This window comes from Phoenix dactylifera, unplaced genomic scaffold (assembly GCF_009389715.1).
Source record: "Phoenix dactylifera cultivar Barhee BC4 unplaced genomic scaffold, palm_55x_up_171113_PBpolish2nd_filt_p 000780F, whole genome shotgun sequence".
Taxonomy (NCBI): domain Eukaryota; kingdom Viridiplantae; phylum Streptophyta; class Magnoliopsida; order Arecales; family Arecaceae; genus Phoenix; species Phoenix dactylifera.
In genome coordinates this window covers 178,343-200,250 of record NW_024068150.1, presented here as the reverse complement: position 1 = coordinate 200,250, position 21,908 = coordinate 178,343, and the positions used below count along the sequence as shown (strand labels likewise).

General features: G+C 35.8%; 1 protein-coding gene across 4 annotated transcripts; it reads left to right on the top strand.

Annotated features, from left to right (window-relative positions):
* The first annotated feature begins 10,026 nt into the window (after positions 1-10,026).
* Positions 10,027-18,830, top strand: LOC120107162 (O-fucosyltransferase 6-like). 4 transcript variants are annotated; one of them, XR_005509086.1, is made up of 11 exons: positions 10,027-10,484; positions 10,624-10,683; positions 10,781-10,859; positions 11,104-11,180; positions 13,120-13,208; positions 13,326-13,512; positions 15,517-15,698; positions 16,854-16,956; positions 17,055-17,386; positions 17,467-18,061; positions 18,487-18,830. XR_005509086.1 is itself a non-coding variant. In XM_039120338.1 (10 exons), the coding sequence occupies exons 1-10, from the start codon at positions 10,287-10,289 to the stop codon at positions 17,909-17,911; spliced, it is 1,764 nt and encodes a 587-aa protein (XP_038976266.1). In that variant the 5' UTR covers positions 10,027-10,286; the 3' UTR covers positions 17,912-18,470. The 4 variants fall into 4 exon arrangements, 1 of the variants encoding a protein (XP_038976266.1); XR_005509085.1 differs by having other exon boundaries at positions 10,028-10,484; positions 10,630-10,683; positions 10,781-10,871; XR_005509084.1 differs by having other exon boundaries at positions 10,028-10,484; positions 10,781-10,871.
* The last annotated feature ends 3,078 nt before the right edge of the window (positions 18,831-21,908 follow it).

Here is a 21,908-nt window from a genome sequence, read left to right as displayed (position 1 = left end):
GAAGTAGAGCTGTTATAAAAAGTTGTTTGCTGTTTGGTAACTACATTTGTAAAGTGCTGTGACACTTTAACATATGTTTGGTAAACAAACTGAGAAAGTACTTTTGTATAACAAAATTACCGTAAAGGACATTGCATAATAAAACATAACATATATTAATACATAAATATACGATATAGTATAATATTATTGTAATATAAAATAATATTATTATAATATAGCATAATAGTAATATAATTATTAGAGTAAATTAATTTTTGATAATATAACATAATATTAAATTATTTAACCTAACATATTAATGTATTATGATATAATGATATATATATATTATATTTATAGTATAATACAATAATAAAGGTATAAAATATTATAATTATTAGTATAAATTAATTTCTCATAATATAACATAATATTAAATTATTTGAAATAACATATTAATGTATTATGATGTAATATAATATGATATAATATTTATAGTATAATACAATAATAAAGGTATAAAATATTATAATTATTAGTAAAAATTAATTTTCCATAATATAACATAATATTAAATTATTTAAAATAACATATTAATGTATTATGATGTAATGTAAAATAATATAACATAAAAGTATAAAATATTATAATTATTAGTAACAATTAATATTATAATATAACATAATATTAAATTATTTAAAATAACATATTAATGTATTATGATGTAACGTATTATGATATTATATTTATAGTATAGTACAATAATAAAGGTATAAAATATTATAATTATTAGTATAAATTAATTTTCCATAATATAACATACTATTAAATTATTTAAAATAACATATTAATGTATTATGATGTAATGTAATATAATATAATATTTATAGTATAATACAATAATAAAGGTATAAAATATTATAATTATTAGTATAAATTAATTTTCCATAATATAACATACTATTAAATTATTTAATATAACATATTAATGTATTATGATATAACGTATTATAATATTATATTTATAGTATAATACAATAATAAAGGTATAAAATATTATAATTATTAGTATACATTAATTTTTCATAATATAACATAATATTAAATTATTTAAAATAACATATTAATGTATTGTGATGTAATGTAATATAATATTATATTTATAGTATAATACAATAATAAAGGTATAAAATATTTTAATTATTAGTGTAAATTAATTTTTCATCATCCGAATGACCATTTACCTCTCTAACAATTTTTTTTGCGGAAGGAAGTTTGACGGCTAGAGTTCTTAGCTCCAACAGATTTTTAGGTTTATAAAGGAACAAACTATGTAATTATTATATTTTAATATGGGCATTTTTGTCAAAAATACAGCTTTCCGACAAAGCTGAAAACAGCATTTTCGGAAAGCTCCAAATTGGAGCTTTCCCCCAAAAGCTGTTTTCAGCTTCCCGCAAAAGCTGAAACAGCTTTTCAGAAATTTTACCAAACACCATTTTTTATCTAAAAGTACTTTTGGAGGGCCAGAAAGTGCTTTTTGGCCCTCCAAAAGCTCCCCCAAACAGGGCCTGAGTATGAAGACATGGTATGTTCTAGATAATATGGTATGATGAGCACTGCATATTTGCATTCAGTCAACCTTATCTAGTTTGTGATTTTTTGTGCTTCAATATCCAAATAGAAAATCATTGAGACTATTTTCTTCTTCACAAACACAGTCATGCTCTTTCAAATTCATTTGGATCCAAACTGATTTTTTTGGATTGAAACTAGGTTATACATGGACCCGACCTGACCCGAATGACCTATTAGGTCAAAAATTTTAGCAATTGATCAAACTCGACTCAACCCGATCTTCTATTGAATGGGGTTTGGGTCCAACATTAGAACCCAAACGAGAAACTAGGTTGGGTCGGAATCACTCATGACCCAGTCCGACCCTATCTATTTGCACTCTCAAATTTATTATTTATGTTCAATACACCAAAAATATCCATGTTAAAATTGAATATCAAAAATTCCAACATGTATTTCAGTAGAAGCCATAGCAGGTATTTGTCGTTACTATGGTTGAATTCCTCAGTAGTACATGGTTGAACAAAAGAGCTCTGACCTCTCAATTCTTGTAACAACTTAGGACTTCATCTAAAAAGACTAATCGGAATATATTATTTGGATTCTTTGACCATGTCTAAGTACATAAGATTTATCCAATGCATAGCTAATGTAGGACTAAACACATGCTTGTGTGGTCCTTACATAATCTCTCTATTTAAGCCGTAGCATCCTTGCTATGCTGAAAGTGTAAACGCATTCAAATCTAACAAAAAACTACTCTGATCAGTCCATGGTCAGTACCAATGGAAAGTATCATATGGGTTTCTTGGTCATGCATAAGCATCCAAGATCTATCCAATACATAACTCATACAAAACTAAAGACATACATGTATGGTCCTCATAACTGTAGTTCAAGGTCGAACAAGAGAGGTTCATCTCTTGATCATTGTTGTCTATGTATCACATCACAACCACGATCTAGTGCAATGCAATACCCAAATAGTCATATTATGTTCGAAATTATAAACCTCTGGCCAACTTAGCCCTATGCTTCTCATCCTGCAATCAAACCATACCGACTCTACTTCAAAAATCTCTACTGCCAAACAGGGCAAAGAAGATTTCTCCTTCCTTCATACGAATGCCATCGTTGGATCGCACAACATTCGCTTCGAGATCGATGCAGACAGATGAATAAAAAAATTAAGAGTGCTTTGAAATATGTGCGGGGTGCGATCCAACGGTTGATATACTCTTTCGGGTGCCAAAATGCAGAGATTGGGTGATAAAAACCAGTTGCAAAGAGAGAGCCGTTCCAACCACTGTCCAGCAGGCGAATCCCCTCTTCTCGTACGTGTGCACGGCTCCTACCCCATGGGCCGCACCTCTGCAGTCACTCACCAACCCTAAGCTATCAGAACTCAGAACTCTCCTCTATTTCACCAGACTCCACACCGACTCCCACGCCTTCTTTTTTTTTTTCTCTCTCTCTCTCCTTTCCAGCTCTCCACTGATGCCGTCGACTTCATCATTCCTTCCCCAGAAGTCAGAACCACCTCTGCATAAAAACCAGAGAACGTTCCCTTTTGCAAGGGCCAACCGGCTCTCTCCACCAACCTTATGCCCACTCCCAACTTTCCATCCAGCTTAACATGGTTGGAAACGGGTGAGATGCTTTTACTCAACACAAGGACATATTAACGTGACGGGAAACCAAATCCTTGCCTTCTACTTTTTAAGAAAAAAGTTTCCTATGTTTCTTTGGAGTGAACAAAGTTGCACGAAGACAAACACATGCGCCAAGGCTAAGGATAATGGGGATGGACAAACCAGCAGACCATTTTATAATTCTCCACACCAAGGACACCCACCAACTCCTCCTCCCGCTGGCTCTTGGGAGAAACATTTCAATTTTCGAAATTTTTTTGGAACTTGTAGTTATTGTCTTAGTTGTTTATTAGTTATTACTTAGTTAAAGTATAATGCAATGTCATGGGTCGGGTTGACCTGTGACCTGACCTGACCCGCTAAAATCCGACCTGGTCCATTTTGAGTCGGATCCTAAAATTGGACCAGTTTCATTTTCCGAATCAAGTCTAAGCTTACTGAATTCATACTCGATCTAATTTATTTGCAATTTGGATAAATTTAGATTTTCAATTCTACGACCTGCCTCAACCCAATCCAACCTGATCCGAATCTGTAAAATTATTTGGGCCCGCAGAGGTGCAAACAAGTAAGTTAGTTTAGACCTAAAGAGGATATATTTCACAGCAAATTTGATTTAACAAATATTAAAATTCTTTCTTTGATTATTTTATTATATTTATGTTTTCTTTTTATTGGAACTGTAGATTATTTATTGATCATAGAGCTTATCCATTCAGTTCATGAGCCAGCAATTTAGAGAATCTTAAATAGATAAAATTGTGGGCAGACTTCCGATAGTTTTACTGAAAATGAAGGCAGAGTTCACCTTTTATGAGCTTTAATTCATCATATATTACTATTTTGCTTGACATTTCTATCAAACTTCAAAGGTCTTAGATGTTATAACCCATATTTATAATAGATACCGACTCCTCGCTATGATGCACAGGAACTAAGGATGCAAAGAAATCATAGTTTCTGACCCGGACTCGATTTATTTGGATTGGATCCGGATTATACATGGACCCAACCTGACCATTTATGATCCGGTCTGACTTGACCCATTTGCACCTCTAGCAGTGCATAAAATACTGTGAAGCATTTGATAGCCGTCATAAAAAAATGGATGACTATCAACAATGATGTACCATATATGAAATGTAGGATTGTTTTGTCTGGCACAGCCGTTCATTTTTTTTATTGAAACTATCGAATATTGCACAGTATTCTACGGTGCAAACTATAAATAATAGAAAATTGATACTTCTATCGATGAGAGGTACGGGGTCCACTACAGTTGTCCATTTCGACCCGGTGGCAGCGATTGCTTTCGGTCCACTGAGAGAGGTCAATGAAGTAGTTGTGAATTGCACTATGTCATTGGAGTTAGATAAACGAACCTTTGTGTTTGTGTTGACTCTAATTCTATAATGCGTTAGAAAGGTTCAACAAATCCCTAACAAACATATTATTTATCAAGTAGCAATCAAATTAAATTATAGAAGGCAACAAAGGTGATCCAAAATGCACCTAGTCTTTTGGCGCGATTATCGGGACTTGCGACGACGTTCGTGATTAAATATGTGAACGAGCATCGCTGAGGTTTCGAATTAGCGTTTGGGTTTCAAAGCTTTCGAAATGCCACCGTTGGACGCAAAGGCTGGGGCAGATTGTCAAACTTGTAGGGGTATTCTCGGCCATGAACCATTCCGGAGGAAAATATAATATGAAGATTACTGGGATTTGGAGCTCTCGTGTTTGCCTTTGCTGTCAATCAACAAAAAGCTACCAAGACAACCAAGGAAACGCGGTTTTTCGTTTGGGAGCCTCCATCTCCATGTTTTCTCAAAACCAACTTCGGCATATCTATTTTAAAAGAAGATATAAAAAATTTTCGAAACAAAGTTAAGAGCTGCCTAGGCAGATCTTCGATATTAAAGATGGTAAAATATGATCCAATCCGCCAACCCGATCCGTGTTCGACCCGCCATAAACAGGTTTGGGTTTGGCCTAAATAGGTTCAGATCGTAAACAGGTCGATCCTTTTAATCTGTTTATTAATTGGGTCGAATACGGATTTTAGATGTCAGATCCGTTTAACCCGTTTAACTGTTAGGCAGGTCTAAACATGTTAAACGGGTTAAACATGTCTAAACAGGTTAAACGAGTATAAACATGTCTAAACTGGTCGGGTTGGGCAGGTTAAATAGGTTGGGTTGGACAGGTTAAACAAGTATAAACGGGTCGGGTTGGGCAAACAGGTTACCTGTTTATTAAACAGATTAAAAGGGTCAGGTTGGGCAAACAGGTTACCTGTTTATTAAACAGATTAAAAGGGTCAGGTCGGGTTACCTGTTTATTAAACATGACAGATTTAGGTTGTAATTTCTGACATGTTTATTAAACAAGTTAAAAGGGTCGGATCGGGTTACCTGTTTATTAAACATGACAGACTCATGTTGTAATTTCTGACTTGTTTAATAAACAGGTCGGGTTCAGGTTTATGATTTTCTGACCCGACCTGCATGTGATCCGACCCGTTTATAACCTGACCCGACCCGATTGCCACCCCTATTCATCATAAGCGGCGAGTGCTACAGGCCAGCTCGGTTATTCTTGAGGGTGACTCGGCCATAGTGGTCAATTGATCCAGGGAGGTCCGAGGAATGTGAGCTCGAACCACTTTTTGCTTCGAGATATCTGGATGATGATGAAGAATGGTGGGGCTTTTTAGGTCAAGTGTCTTTAGAGAGGCCAACGAGACTGCAGATTGAGCGGCCGCTTATGTGGCTAACCATTCTAGGAGCACCTTGTAGGCAGAAGAGGAGGAGTTGCCTCGGGCACTCCGTGATCTTTTGTTTTCTGATTTTATTGTGTGTATTTGTGCATGTATTGTATAAAGATTTCGCCAAAGAAAAAAAAGCGCGGTTTTAACTTTGGGCTCCGCCCCATATCATTGCACATAATATAATTTTGTTTTTTTAATTATCTTTAAAATATAACATAATAACGTAATAAATTAGAATAAATAATTAAATTTTATTGTATACCAACTAATAAATTTTAATGATGGCCGAACACGAATTCAAATTGTTGCTGAAAGTAGTATCAAATAGCAAGGGAAGAAATCTACCAAAGCTAAATCATCATGAAATTTTTTTATCATAAATACCAACATAATGAATAAACATATAATTATTTATTTTTTATCAATTATTTTAAAAATATAATATATTAATATATTAATATATAATAAATAGAAAATTTTAATAGATTTTTTTTGGATATTAAGTAACAAATTTTAATGATGGTCGAACTTCTGCATTAATAACAATTTTCACATGAATAATAGTTTAGCATGGGGCGCAGCGAACAATTTTTTTTTTCTTTTTCTAGTTATTTCTAAAATAAAATATAATAATATAATAAAATATAATAAATATAAAATTTAAATAGCTAAATTTTATTATATATTAAATAATAAATTTTAATAATAGTCAAGTAAAAATTTCTATCATATATTTACATAGTGAACGAAAAACTCTATACAAAAGCCTATGACCGGAAACTCATCATTTATATCAAAATAAATAATATTGACCTTGCACGATGGACGGAGTATTTTTTCCCTCCTTTTTGCTAATTATTTTTTTAATAATAGTCGAACGCATTAATATTTATTACATATTAAATAATAAATTTAATTATAGTTAAATATATTAATATTATTAATACTAGCATGGTACATGGAGAATTTTTATAAATTGAGTCTCCATTTTAAATATATAGAATAGAATAAATTATATTTCTAAAATATCCTCCAATCCCTTTTCGTTCCTGGTTGATTTGGTAATTCTCACCTCGCTCGGTTTCGGGCTAATTGGGTCCCATTCATGTACTACAACCAAATATTGATCGTTATGTCAGTGGGAAGAAAACGTGCATCATGACAAAACTGTTAGGCGAGATAAGATGGTGTGAGTGAATAAGACCATACCTTCATCGATGATCTGGTTTTCTTTCCCTCCGAGAGTCATATGATACGTCTAAGAAAATATTATATTCAAAATGAGAAATGGTTAAGGGGTGCAACAATTTTTTTTTTTTTAATACAACGGTGACACACCAGACACGCATAGGTAGATCCAAAAAGCTCAGAAAGAAAAAGTTGACAAAAAGAAGAATAAATAGACTCGAGAGTTACCTAAAAAAACTTTCTCGAATAATGCATAGTATATGAGGCAACCCAACCAGCAGCACTAGTTACCTTTCGATAGACATAAGTAGCCTGAAAGGAAACAAATCCTTCCATGAGTCTGTACATATCCCGAAGCAGTGGATGCCGGTCAACATGGTTGTATTGGTCCTGAATTCAGTCGATCACTATGGCCGAGTCATCTTCAAGATAGATAATATCTGCACCTAGAATTAACTTGGCATGGTTGATGCCTTTCCATGCAGCTCTCAGCTCTATACCGATAGCAGATTTGTGAAAAATATGCTGACTTCCGGCTACAATCATATGAGCGCATGCAATCACACGCGCTGAAGATCTCTTGTGCTAGTTAGACGGGGGGCGAGGATGACCCAGTATTGCGAGGTATGCCCGGATATCGAGGAATCCATATGCCATGTCTTACTTCACTGTCCCAGGGCTGTACAAATTTGGAGTAGTTCATCTGCGCCTTTACCCTCAAGGTAGGAGTTAGTGGAGGACTTGTTACTGTTTTTGAGGGATTCCTCTCGGAGGCCTAGCACAATTGAGCTGGGGGTAGTGGTGGCCTATCTGGCTTATCATATATGGCTGGATAGGAATGGTCGCTTATTCGAGGGGAGAGGGTCGCTCCCTAGGCTTATGTGGACAGAGTCATGTCCCAGGCCGCGGAGGTCTCTTTGTTGGCACCATCGACTTCATCTGGGTTGGTCAGAGATATCTGAAGTACCTGTTCTGCTGTTGTAGCACTCAGGCATGCTTCTCTTTCTTGGGTACCCCCACCTCCTGGTTATCTTAAGATGAATTTTGATCGTAGTATGGCGATAGATAGTGCATCCGGTGGAGTGGGCATTGTTATCAGGGACCATGATGGTAAACTGATTGCAGCGGGTGAACGAAGCACACCAGGTTTGACTGCTGTAGGGACGGAGCTACGAGCAGCCTGAGAGAGTATCTTGTATGCGAGACGTGTGCTGGGTGTCGACAGGCTATGTATTGAGGGAGACTTTGCCACGGTGATTGATTGGATATGGGGAGCGGATAGGTATGGTGATGGTCATCTGCTGATCTGGGATACTCGCAAACTGGTACAGGAGTTGTCTGCTACTGAGATTATTCATGTATATCGAGAGGCGAACAGAGCAGCGGACTGGGTCGCCTTATATGTAGCACGTCATTTTAGAGACATCATCTGGATGCGTTTAGCAGGTATTCCCCACTTGTTGCATTGTTTACTTTCTTTTGATTTGGCAGGATGTACTCAAACTTGAGTTATTGGAAATGAAACGATGTTTTGACAAAAAAAAAAAATCTCTTCTGCTGCGTTAGAAACAACTATTAAGATAATAACAATAATAATAATATTAATCCTAGGAAAAACAAAACATGCCACTTTTTTCCTCCGGTGGTTGCTATCACTCTCTCTTTTCTTTTACGTTTATCATCATAAGTCCCCCCATCATACCACTGGTCAAGAGAGCACATGCAGTTTACTGTTGGGTCGTTTTCTTAGCTATAATATCTTTTCCTTCTCTATCCGAAGACCAGTCCATTAACCATTTTGCGATCATAACTCCTCTTTCACAAACTCAACCATAACCTTCGAGTAATCCCTTATTTCTGCAAACATTTTTCGGACCACCCACACATCCACCCACCATTCTCTTGCTATCTTTTACAAAGCCAGACACTCGTAACTAAGAAGCTGAAATCCATATATTATTCGAGGGCGGCAATGTTATAATTTGGCAAATCTAGGTCCCATTTGCAAAATTTGGTCTCCAACCATTTGTCGAATAAAGTTTAGTTTCAGCAATTGCATATCCTCAATGCGGAAATGTTGTGCTACATATAGTCGCAAAGAACTATAAAAGGATTCGAGAATGGTCGAGAATCAGGAAAACATCATTGTGACTTCATCCACAAAGTTGAAAAAGACACTCGAGAATATATATATACATTCCTTTTGAGTAGATTAAGAGCAAGCTTGTTTCTTTTCCTTTGTTTTTGACAACAATATGGTCTACTCTCGTAGTCGAAGAACAAGTCCAAAGATTACCATCTCACTGGCTTTTATCTCCCACAACCGTTCTTCCAAAATTTTAAGCTTAGACCCAATCCCTTAAAACTTCAAGATTCGCACACCACTCCCACATTTGCCTCAAGATTCGTGCGTCCAAATTCAGGCATTCCTTCGCTCATCTCAGTAACCGATATCCCAACGCCCCAATCCAAGAAGAGGAAGATAAAAAAAAAAAAAAAAACAGATTCCCAGCCTGACTCACCAGCCACGGAACCATATTATTAGGCAACAAAAATAACAATACTGCCTTAAAAGTCGTGCACCGCCTCCCCCCTCGTCTTCCAAATTTGGAGATTCCCTCCATTTAGTTCAACAGCCGGTGTTCCCAGAACGCCCCTATCAAGAGAGGATAGAAACGTAATCGAAGATGGAAAGAAAAGAAACGGACTACCGACTCCCTCCGGGGCACGTGGTGACGGCCAATACAATACGATACAAAGTAGGAGGGTGCGAAAAAGGAACACCCGGCCAACCCACTCCAGGCCGCTTCCGGTTCTGGCGTTTTCTCCCTCCCTCCCTCCCTCCCTCCCTCCCTCCCTCTCTTCTTTCCTCCCCCAGACCCAACCACTTCGATACCGAATCCCAAAACAACCAACTAAACTCTCTCTCTCTCTCTCTCTCTCTCTCTCTTTCTTAGATATTCTCACTCCCGGAGGCGCGAGGTATTATGGAGTCGTTGTCGGCGGAGAAGAAGAAGAGTCCGTCGTCGTCCTCGTTGTCGCGCTTATATTTGAAAAGATAGCAAGAAGAGAACCAGAGAGCTTTCGGAAGAAACGAACGTAGGGAAGGAAGAGAGATGGGGTTCCAGCGGCGCCGCCACCACCACCACCACGACCGCCGGTGGGTGATCCCGGCAGTGCCGGCGACCTACGCCCTCTCCGTCGCCGCGCTGCTTCTCCTCGTCGTCATCGCCTTCCAATCTCTCCTCTCCCCGCCCCTCCCAGACCACCCGTCCTTCCCCCACCCCCGCCGCCCCAATCACCACTCCCTCCTGGTATCCGCCCCCCCCTCTCTCTCTCTTTCTCTCTATCTATCTATCTATCTATCTATCTATCTATCTATCTATCCACCTCTGTTTTTGTTTTTTTTCTTTTTGATCGATTTCTCGTTCTCATTTTTGGTTCATTTGTTAGCTTAAGAATCCGGTGGAGCTCCAGAGGAATGTAGTTGGCGCCGATACATTTCGTGTTCCGGTTTGTTTTTTTTCCTATTAACTCCATTGATTCAATGGGTACGTTTGATTGATCTCAATGTGGCCGATGCTGATGTATAAATATATGTATTAAATAGAGTGGAGGAGGGAGTCCGGTGAGTGATCTGTGGGACTCGAAGCAGGCTAAATACTTCTATGGATGCAGCAATGCGAGCAGTGAGTTTCCAAGTATGTGTTGGGTTCTGGTCTGATTTGCTGTTCATCTGCTAAAAACTGCAATCGAATGCAGTGTTTACTTGCAAGTTAATGATTTTGAGGTTTCTGAATCTGTTGGTTGAGTTTTTGGTTTTAAATCGTATTATTAATTCGTTTTTATTCTGTTTAAATATAGTTCGTTTCGAGTAAATGGGTATTTGTCTCTCGATATTGTCGTTAGTTAATTTTTTCCCTCCTTTTACAGAAGCGGAAACCATCATTCAACCTAATCGGTACTTGATGATTGCGACCAGTGGAGGATTAAACCAGCAGCGGACGGGGGTGAGATATTTGTCCAGTGTTAATAAATTTCTTTACTTTGTTCTCTGTTTTATGGTAATTTTTTGAATAGACGTTACAACATTTATTGGCTGGTTTATACGCGTGGGATGATTTTGCTTCAGTTGGAATTCCGTGTGGACTTTTCATTGAAACTAGTTTTGGTCAGTTTCTAGCTTTCGGTGATTGTTGACCCAACCAGCCCGGCGTTTCAACTTTCTATGGGAAAAGAACTTGACTTAGTGGAATAATCTACAATACGTTTCCAGGAATTTGGCCTTTGAATCATGGATTATTTTTGCAGTTTGAGAAGATAAAATAATTCCCCACATCACCAGACCATCCTACTTTCTTTTACAGGAAATATTTCCTTGGTGCTTAGATTGGACTAAGAAGGCATTGAATGATAAAGTGAAGACACTGACCATCATCACTGTTTTGATATCCGTGTACTATAATTGTGGGAAATGTCTCTCTTGTAGATCCTACTGGTTTTCTTGCTTGTTGAAATTCCTCGCATTGTTTTGATGTTGCTCTGCCAGCCATCCTCCCAAGATCCACCAATCTAGAAATGGCCTCAGTATCTGCCTTGCCCGTTAAGTTAAATTCCTGCAATTGTTCATCCATAGGTTTAATTTGAATTGAGCTTACTTCCTGTCATCCATAGTAACATTCTAGAAATCCTTGAACTCAGGAAGATTATACCTCTTATCACCTCAATTTGAGCAGTTGTGGGTGCCAGTGGAAAGGGAAGCAATTTTAATTGATTTTCGTATAATAGAATTTCAGTCTGTTTGCCATCAGTGAAGCCTTTTAGAACCCATCTAAATGCATTACCAATTTGAGCTGGCTATTGTTGTCAAGTGAAAAATCATTATGGGAGTCTGTCATCTATACCATCACTGTTTGAACTTTGAAGAATTCTCGATTGGAGCAACATAGAGCCTTTATAGGGTGCCATAAATAGCTCAAGTATATGATAAATTTGACCACAAAATTCAGTTTCATCTAGAACTACCAAACTAATCCTTGTTTTGGATCAATTTGAACTCAAAATGAAACATTCCTTTTCTAATTTTGGGTATTTAGGTTTAATTTTTATAGATTTTTATTCTGTTTTTCATTGATAGTCATGTATTTAAAGTTTCCATTAAACTTAAACTTTGAAATTTGAGTCCCATGGGTAATATTTATGATCATTTTCAATATAAACTCTTATTTGTCTCGCTTTATGTAGAGTTTACCTTTTAGGGTACTCTTTGATGACTAGCTTTCCTTCAGAAAAATGATGCGTAAATGGTCATTGTTATTATTTGGAATGTCACAATAAGGTTTTTGTCTTATTCATGCAAATTACATACCTGGTGTAAATATAGTTTATATAAAAGTTAGTTTGTTTGAATGGTAAACAATAGAGTGATCCATAATTTATTGAAGGTGAATTCAAAAATGCAATTTTTTGGCCAAATTATGGAAAAGAACCATAAAATTTAGTCACTAGAGTTACTAGCAAGCAGTGCTTTGCTTTAAACCATCTTTTCTTCACATATTGGACACCATTAACCTCATGCTTCTTGTTTGATTGTGGTGCTCTCTGATAATTCTATTCACCCTAGGCGATACTCTTGGATCCTCTATTCATCTAGTGCCTTTTGTTACTGCGATGCTCTTGGATCATCTATTCACCTTGGTGATAATCTCCAATGTTGATTGTATGGGTAATCTGGCTTACCTTCTATTCCTTATGTCAAGTTGGGCTACTGCTTTTTTTTCTTTAGAAATGGTTGAATAGTTAGAGTCCTGAATGGTTTCATCTTTCATATTCGCCGTCACCAAATGTTTTGGTTTAGTTATTGATTCTGCTCTTCCATTTGATCAATATTGAAAACATAAGCATAACATTACTGATGGAAAAATTGGCTGCTACCTATGGTTGTTTCAGATAACAGATGCTGTTGTTGCAGCTCGCATTTTGAATGTGACACTTGTTGTTCCTAAGCTGGATGAAAAGTCTTTCTGGAAGGATGCTAGGTTTGCTCCAAAGACTATTCTTTCTAACTTCTGCAACAATGAAGCACTTATAAATCAAGTCATCAAAAATGTACACTGAATACATTTTGTGCTTCTGTTTGTGATTATATTTTGCAGTGATTTTGCTGAAATCTTTGATGTTGACTGGTTCATATCTTCTCTCTCAAAGGATGTTAAAATTATAAAACAGCTCCCAAAAAAGGGTGGAAAACGTATTGGAACTCCTTACACCATGCGTGTTCCAAGGAAGTGCACACCCAAATGCTATGAAACTCGAGTCTTACCTGTTCTTTTGAAAAAGCATGTAAGTTCTTTAGATCTATAGTATCTAAGTTCTGATTCTTACTTTAGTTAATGTTAGTTTGTCATATTCATTTCATTCATTTCCTTGCCTTTGTTTGTAATATTTTGTCTTTATTATGAGGAACAGATGAGATATATATATATATATATATATATATATATATATATATATATAATACTATGTCTTCTTTATTTGGTGTCTGTATCTTCCTGGTGTACTGGATTAATGAAGTCTAGGGCCCAACAAATCTTTACTATCAGCTGCGTTGTCATAATTTTGGTATTTTTCACTTAAATTGAATGAGATATATCCATAATAATCCTAACCCTTCATACCTATCTTCTGTATCCCTATTATAAACTCTTTTTTCTAATTTTTATTTGTAGAACCTGGATAGAAGAAATACGAACTGGAGAAGCTAGCATTCTAAAGGGGATGGAGCTATTTAAGGATGATGCTAAATAGTTATAATTGTATTTCAAAATTTTGTGATCTGCTTCTCCAATTATATACGAATTTAATACCAACACTTTTCTCCATGGAAAGCTTCTTCCAGTTCAGCTAACATGATGTCATAATTGGGTTAATCTCTCAGAGAACATTCTATCATGAACATAAATGAAACTAAGTTATTATCATGCATCTCTTATATGTTATATCTAGGCTCTCTATCAACATGATAATATTCTATTCAAGTAGCAGATAAGGTGGACCTTTTCTTTTACTAGTATATGACCATGTGCAAATACGTGGTTAGATAGAACAGCTTGAGATTAATCAACAATCAAAATGAGTTCGAGGAAATAGAGTTTGGGAGAGAAAAGATCAATAGAGATCAATAGAACAGCTTGACCAACTGGGCATAATTTTTATTAATTACCCTGTGATTCCATTAAAATATTTTCTTGTTTAAAATTTTCCTAGAGGCAATTTGGTAGAAGACTTGATACACCTATGGACGCAACTCATACTTTGTCATATTTGTATAATTTAGTTTCAATCTTATTTTTGCATAGGCTGAACCAACATAGTATATCATAAATGATGTATAATTTGACATACATAATGCATTATTAATTCTTGTTTGAAGTATTGTTGCATGAGATTGAACCACATATTCTGGTTATTATTTCTATTTCTGTTAGATGCATACTCTTATCCCATTGTGGATGGGTTTATGGCCAGTCTTATATATCATTTACAAGAGGGCATGATTATGCTTTTCATGGATAATCTGAGTTTGACAGCTTAGTGGCTGATCACTACAGATGTATTGGGCATCTGACTAAATGAGGAAATTTTGAGCAGCATGTGGAAGAAACTGTAAACTAGAATATATTAAACTTGCTTAATTAAACTTGTTTTGTAGTAAGTTGATACAAAATTGCCATACTATATTAGCTTAGGAATTATAATTCTGAGATTTAAAAGCTTTTTCAATTTATTGGTGGTCAAATTGATTTTGAATACATGTTTAGATATGTAGTATGATTCAAGTGATAGTTCATGAAATTGTAATTTTTAATTGTAGTTAAAATTTGCACTTATTGAGGGTTGTTGTCAGGTTGAGAACTACTCCTCATCCATTCTTCAAATTTTAGTAAACCTTCCATAAAGCCAATTCCTATAACATGGAACAGGGCTAGTTGGTTAAGGCTGAGCAAGGTGTTATGCTGAACTTCTAAAAGTACATCTTTTTTTTACTCCAAAGCATTACTGCAAAATATAAGGTCTTCTCATGTACATAAATAGACATCAAGAATGCATATTTATGCGATTACTGTGTATGTGCTTTATTTCCCCACTCCCCAAAGCTATTGTAATGGAGAAGATTTTTTTTGATGATGTTCAAAAGGCTTTGACTTTGGTTTAATGATTTAATCACTGCTTTATGGTTTCCTATTTCTTCTGGCTTACACGTGTCCCATAGAGAAGAAGTACCTGCTTGTTCTTTGAACTTTTGAATGCATGTGAAACCAACATCTTTCTCTCATGATGATGCAGATTGTTCAGCTAACGAAGTTCGACTATAGGCTTTCAAACAAGTTGGAGATTGATCTTCAGAAACTGAGATGTAGAGTTAATTATCATGCCCTTAGATTTACAGATCCTATACAAGAAATGGGTGAGGGACTGATTCATAGAATGAAGGCAAAAAGCAAGCACTTTATTGCCCTTCACCTGAGGTAAGCTTTTAATGTGGTTGCAGGTTGACCTAAGTAGTTCAATGTAGATCTGTGGCATAGCTCTTCAAGCGATTTAGTGCTCTGTGCTTAAAAATATGGATTGCTACATCAATAATAAAGGAATCATTTCACAGGTTCTGATCCTGTTACCATTCGCTGTGCCAAATATAAATTGTGAACAACACAATCCATCGTTGTCTCATTGTCCTTTCATTTTCTATTTTGCTTTGGTTCCTTCTCCAATCTTCTTTGGTTTTAGCATGATAAGATCTTCTAGAATTTGAAGATACATATTGCTGAGTTCCACTTGCAAATGCTGGTATTTAAGACGTACTTACATCTTTCCCTTGCTATTGGACTGGTTGTCCCTTCCGTTGAAAAACTGATGGTTAAATAAGGCAAGTTGCATTATGTAGGTCAACTATGTCTTATATTTACCAGTGTAAGTCATAAGGTTTCTTTCGTACTCTCTTTACTGCCAACTTTTCCTTCCTTGTACCCTTGGTAGTAAACAGTGAACCTTCTGATTCTAAAATTTCTGAAACCTGCAACAACTTTCTTCACTAATCTTTGCTCCACCATTATGTCACTTGTTTTTCTTCAATTTATTCCTTTGCTCCTCTATTATGTTTCTCCTTTTTGATCATTCTCTCGATTTGAGATACCTTACTATTACTGATCAAAAGAATCATCTCTGGTCAAGAAATTACAGGTTTGAAGCAAATTGTGAGCCATAACCTACCTGACAGTAGCAAGGAAAGGGTGATTTAGTCATTTACACACATGATATCACAAACTCATTCTTTAAAGTTAGGCGTTGATGTTGAAAATAATTTTTTCTACGAAATACCTTGTGAAATTTCTCTACAAAATCTATGGCAAACAGGTGATTATATGATAAAAGAGCTACCCTATTTAAACTAAAGGATTAAATGTACATGTATTAAATTACTCTATTTTGTTGGAGAAATGAGAAAATGTGTTCTATGTATTGTCATTCCTCTCATCCACAAAATAGAGGTGGTACTTGTGGCAGAACCCTTTCTTTTTAATTGGTCCATAATCCATTACTATTGACATGCAATTAGGATCCTTCATTAGCCAAGGATTCACTATAGAATGTTCTATGATATGTGTAAATGTTCATTGTGGCAGATTTGAACCTGATATGCTTGCCTTCTCTGGGTGCTATTATGGAGGAGGAGAAAAGGAAAGGACAGAACTGGGTGCCATTCGCAAGAGGTGGAAAACCTTACATGTAATGCAGAACTATATCCTTTCTAATGAGGGTCTTACTTAATAATTATTACCTGGCTGCTCTTGTACGCTGTAGTTACTTTATAATTTTATGTGCAGACTAGCAACCCAGACAAGGAACGCAAACATGGTAAATGTCCACTAACACCTGAAGAAGTGGGCCTTGTGCTGAGAGCATTGGGCTTTGGCAAGGATGTTCACATCTATGTGGCATCTGGTGAGGTATATGGCGGAGAGGAGACATTGGCACCTCTGAAGGCACTCTTTCCTAATTTTCATTCAAAAGAAACTTTGGCAAGAAAGGAGGAGTTGGCACCATTTGCAGGATTTTCATCACGCATGGCTGCTCTTGATTTCATTGTATGTGATGGAAGCGATGTATTCGTAACAAACAATAATGGGAACATGGCTAGGATGTTGGCTGGTCGGAGGTATGTTTCCATTTTTCATTGCAGTTATGGAAAATGATCCCATAAGTTCTGATTGTATATGGTCTATAATTTTATTGTAGGAGATATTTTGGACATAAGAGGACCATACGGCCAAATGCTAAGAAACTGTACTCTCTGTTTCTGAACCGAACCAGCATGACCTGGGATGCGTTTGCATCGAAGGTCCGCACTTATCAAAAGGGATTCATGGGGGAGCCCAAAGAGGTCAGACCTGGTAGAGGTGAATTTCATGAAAACCCTTCAACATGTATATGTGAAAATTCCAAGGAAGCATCAGGAATTACCTCACGTATTGAACCAAAAGTTGAAATTAGAAATGGAAAGGGTTATTCAAGTAGCAGGGAAACGACGGAGAATCTTCCTAGTGATGAGGAGTCTGACTGGAGGGACCTGGATTATGGAGAAAATACTCCTCTGGGGAGTTTACCCAGTGGCACAGACCAGGAACATGACCTCCTCATCAGATCTGAAGTTCCAGATTTGGAAGAAATGCTTTCAGATTAGAAAAGTCATTTGGCTGTTGAACAGAGCATTGCATTTGACCCATGCTTTTGTCATATTTCTTTGGTGTTTTGAAGGCTTTGCTTCATCAAGCAAGTTCTGCTACTCAACTGCTCCATTGTTCAACATATTGCAGTGTCATCAGAGAAGAAGGTAAATAGAAGATAAAGCAGATGAGAATATGATAGAGAGCATTAAGCTTAAAATTTCCATTTTTTCCTTTCATTGTTTGGTTTTCATGTGTCGATGGTTATATTCTTTATATTTCCAGTAAATAGGACCAATAATGGAAACTTTCTATAAATCAAGAGGCCATCCTGCTATTAAATGTGAGTTTTCTTGGAAGGTCTTCCTGGAGAACCATGAGATGCTCATGGTTCTATTTCATTGATAGGCCTTTTGATACTATCGGAAAGGTCTCTGTGCCTGTTCCCAGTACACTTGAAAACCAAATAATAGAAGCAGATTCTAATATCAAGGCTTGTCTTATTCACATAATTTTTTTGTTTTTAATGTTATTTCGTTTATCTATAATTTTACTAACTTGATATTCTTCGTCTTCTGCTTTATGCTGAAAGGCACCACAATATCGCTGTATATAAAGCATTGGTGAGAGACCTGTACAGTACCTCATCCACCTGATCTCAGAATCAAAACAACATGTTACATCGGCCTGGATACTGCAGCGCTTTGATGTACATTGCTGAAACATTCTTTTTTAAAATTTTGTTATAAGCAAAAATCAGAGTTGCTTGTGAATTTCTTGTTTCTTGTTTTGTATTTTTCTTTCAGATGTATGTGTTTGTAAATTTGGAGTGTTGTAGTGAGGTTGGGTTACTGGCAGTTTTTTTAGAAAGGCTCCAAGAACATCAATCAAGTATTTATAAATTTTGGCAATTATCAAAGGAATTTTGTTTTTTAATAAATTTTATCAATTTTACCAATTTTTGTTCTTCTGTTGTGCTGCTAAACTTGTGTTTTTTTCAGTTGGCATCATGTTATGCCTCGTTGCCCCTAGGGACACTGCTGCAGAGATCTCTTTAAATTTGATGCTTGATGAGAACATCAAGATTCATGATGTTGTTTGACTTGGTAGTTTGGCTTCTTTAGAACCGTTACTTGTCAAATAGTCGGCAAATTGGCTGAAGTATTCCTCATTGCCCTGCTTAAGTGTAAGCATGTAATGCCATGCTTAAGTGTAGCGCTTTTTCTTTTCCCTTTTCTTTTACTTTTGGTGGTTGTGGTTTTTTTATTTTGTTTGTTTGTTTGCTTGTTTGGGGCGTGGAAGTTTAACATATAGCCGACCTATGTACAACCAGAAACATTGAAGTGATGAATGTCGTATGTAACCAATGCTTACAGCATTTACTGATATTATATAATCAATCCAAATCTTATGCATTAATAGAAGTAGAGCATTTGAACTTACCCAAAAAAAAAAAAGAGGAGCTCTCATACTTTTTTCACTAGCTGGCAAGTGAAGATGTGTGACGCATGTTCAAGCAAAAAAAAAAATAAATAAATATGTAAGTGAATAGTGGGATTTTTTTCCTTATATTGTCATCCTTAGAAAAAGATATTAGAATTAATTAGGATTCAGTTAAGAGAGGGAGAAAGGGCACTGGAAACTTGCTTCCCTGAAAGAATAGTGATTAGAATCCAATTGTATCTCATTTTCTTTTTTAATAGCCAACAATTTTCCTTCCTAAAGTAGTGAAGACGAGAGAGGAGAATGGAGAGTTAGCATGAACAAAGAGGAGCAGCGCATGTAAGTTTGTTTTTTAATAATTAGTTTTTGGGATTGGAATTATTTTCACATTTTTGATAGCTGAGTTTTCTTTTTTTTTTTCCTTTATAAATCAGTGGATGTTAGAGAGAAGAGGTGGTGGAGAATTAGCACTGATCAAGAGGAAGATGGAACATATTAATTTTTTCCCCCTTTTCTAGAACTATTTAAATCAATATTATAATATTCAATAAGAATTAGTTATGTATTACATGAAAAGTGGAAAGGAATTTCTAATAAAAAATGATAGATGAAATCAAGTTGGAGTATTTTTCAGTTCAAAATTATTATAGCAATTTTTTTATTAAATAATTCCTTTAATTATTGATCTTGCAAGAAAAGATAAACAGTTAGGGAGCCCTGGATGATCTCGTTTTTGGACCTAAAAAGATACAATAGTAACATTCATTCAGTTATTGAAACTTTCTTGAATTATTCTTGATTTTCCTTTGGGCCAAATGATTCTTTAGATTATTCTCTGTAAATTAATCGAACTAGAACTTTTTAATTATTATCAAATTATACACAGATTTTTCAGTTTAATCACAAGTTATCCTTATTTAAAAAATCTTTGTATTATGAATTAGAGATATAATATATTGTTGATAATTGTGATGTCTAATGGCTACCATTTTTTATTCTTGCCTCTTCTATATGTATTTTTGTTTTAGAAAACATACAATTTTTTCAGTTTTGTTATTTTATTTCTAATTTTTAGTTATACATACTCTTTCAGAATTTTCAATGGACATGTTTTGAATGTATGATGCTTATTTGTCTAGTACCAATTTTGTCCATCATATATATATAATAAAACTAATATACAATATCAGTTCTCATTTAATCATGCAAAGATTTATTGGGTATATCCGTAAACGTATTGTATGAATCACCTGTTGTAGAAAAAAAAAAAAGGAAGTAGGAGAAGATGCATACCTAATGCTGTCGATCCATCATTAGTAGCTTTTGTGATATTTTATGTGCTCTTGACCGATAGCTGACACATACTACCATGTGTGGTCTACTAGAGATCATGGGAATGTTCGCTCTTCTCTTTAACGGACTAAGTTTTTGAACAACACAGAGGAAAGCCCCCTCATAAACTAACAAAATTGGGCAAAAAAATATTTGCATATGTATCAACTCCTACAGATCTAGAGTCCTTTCATCTTCACCTTTTGTTTTTCTTGACAAACTTGCTCTCTTATTATATCTACTCGGGCACGAGGTTTTAGTTGTTTTAGCTCAAGTTCTGCACACAATGAGATCGAAACTACAAGAAGTTCACTGAATTAATCGACCCTAAAGACCTTTCAGCCCCAATTGATTACAGCTCCCCTTGGAATCTTTAAATCTAGTGATATTTGTTTTTCTTTTAGTTGCTTCAGTTTTTGTCATTTATACAATAACCCATTAAATAGAACGCCACACTTTCAAGTTTCATTTGACATGGACTTTTGTGATACAACCAGGAAAATACTTTTAGTTGTACAGAACATGCAATTCCAGCTCAACTTACAAAAAAGTTATAGAGAACCAAGAAGAGTACCAAAAGGAGTAGAGTGCCCAAGCCATTACCCTCTCCATCATAGTTGCTTGAACCATTCCATTGCTTGCTTCCATGAGACCATGGGCTGGAGGGGAAGAACACACTTAGGAGATGGATTGCTAGTAAAAGAATGAGTGGAAATATTAATAGCATAGTGTTTGAAATTTCGACTGCTTCGAGTAGCTGGGTGATGCTGTCCAATATAGCAGGGCCTCCAATGATTAATCCCAAGATTAAGATCATTAAGGAAGGGATTAGTGGTGATGGACTGCTCCCCATTTTGTTCAAGCAGCAGATTGAATTGGAATCCCCTCTCTTAGCTTCTTGCACAAACTCTAGGGAAGGTGGATGAAGTGTAGCAATTACAAGAACCACATGCTCACCATTATTTATTCTGTTGATTGTATCATAATTAATTGAAAGTTGCAAACTTGATTAAGATGGATTGATAAATTTTACTGAATAATGTCAACAAAACTTCTCCACATCTTGCGTCATGGACGGTCAGGACGGTCATACAAAATTCATGTTATGCACAAACTAACATTGGAAACAGATGGTGTCTGATTTTTTTTAAGAAAATGTATTTGTTTCTACATGGTGCGTTCCAAGTCATGCAGATACAGCTGAAATGTAGGGTAGAAAAGGGCCCAGACTAATTAATG

Bases quoted from the DNA above. Each gene is read 5' to 3' on its own strand.
- LOC120107162 (XM_039120338.1), top strand. From the start codon at position 10,287: ATGGGGTTCCAGCGGCGCCGCCACCACCACCACCACGACCGCCGGTGG. The intron at 10,485-10,623 runs GTATCCGCCCCC...TTCATTTGTTAG, and splicing joins CCAATCACCACTCCCTCCTG to CTTAAGAATCCGGTGGAGCT. The intron at 10,684-10,780 runs GTTTGTTTTTTT...TGTATTAAATAG, and splicing joins CCGATACATTTCGTGTTCCG to AGTGGAGGAGGGAGTCCGGT.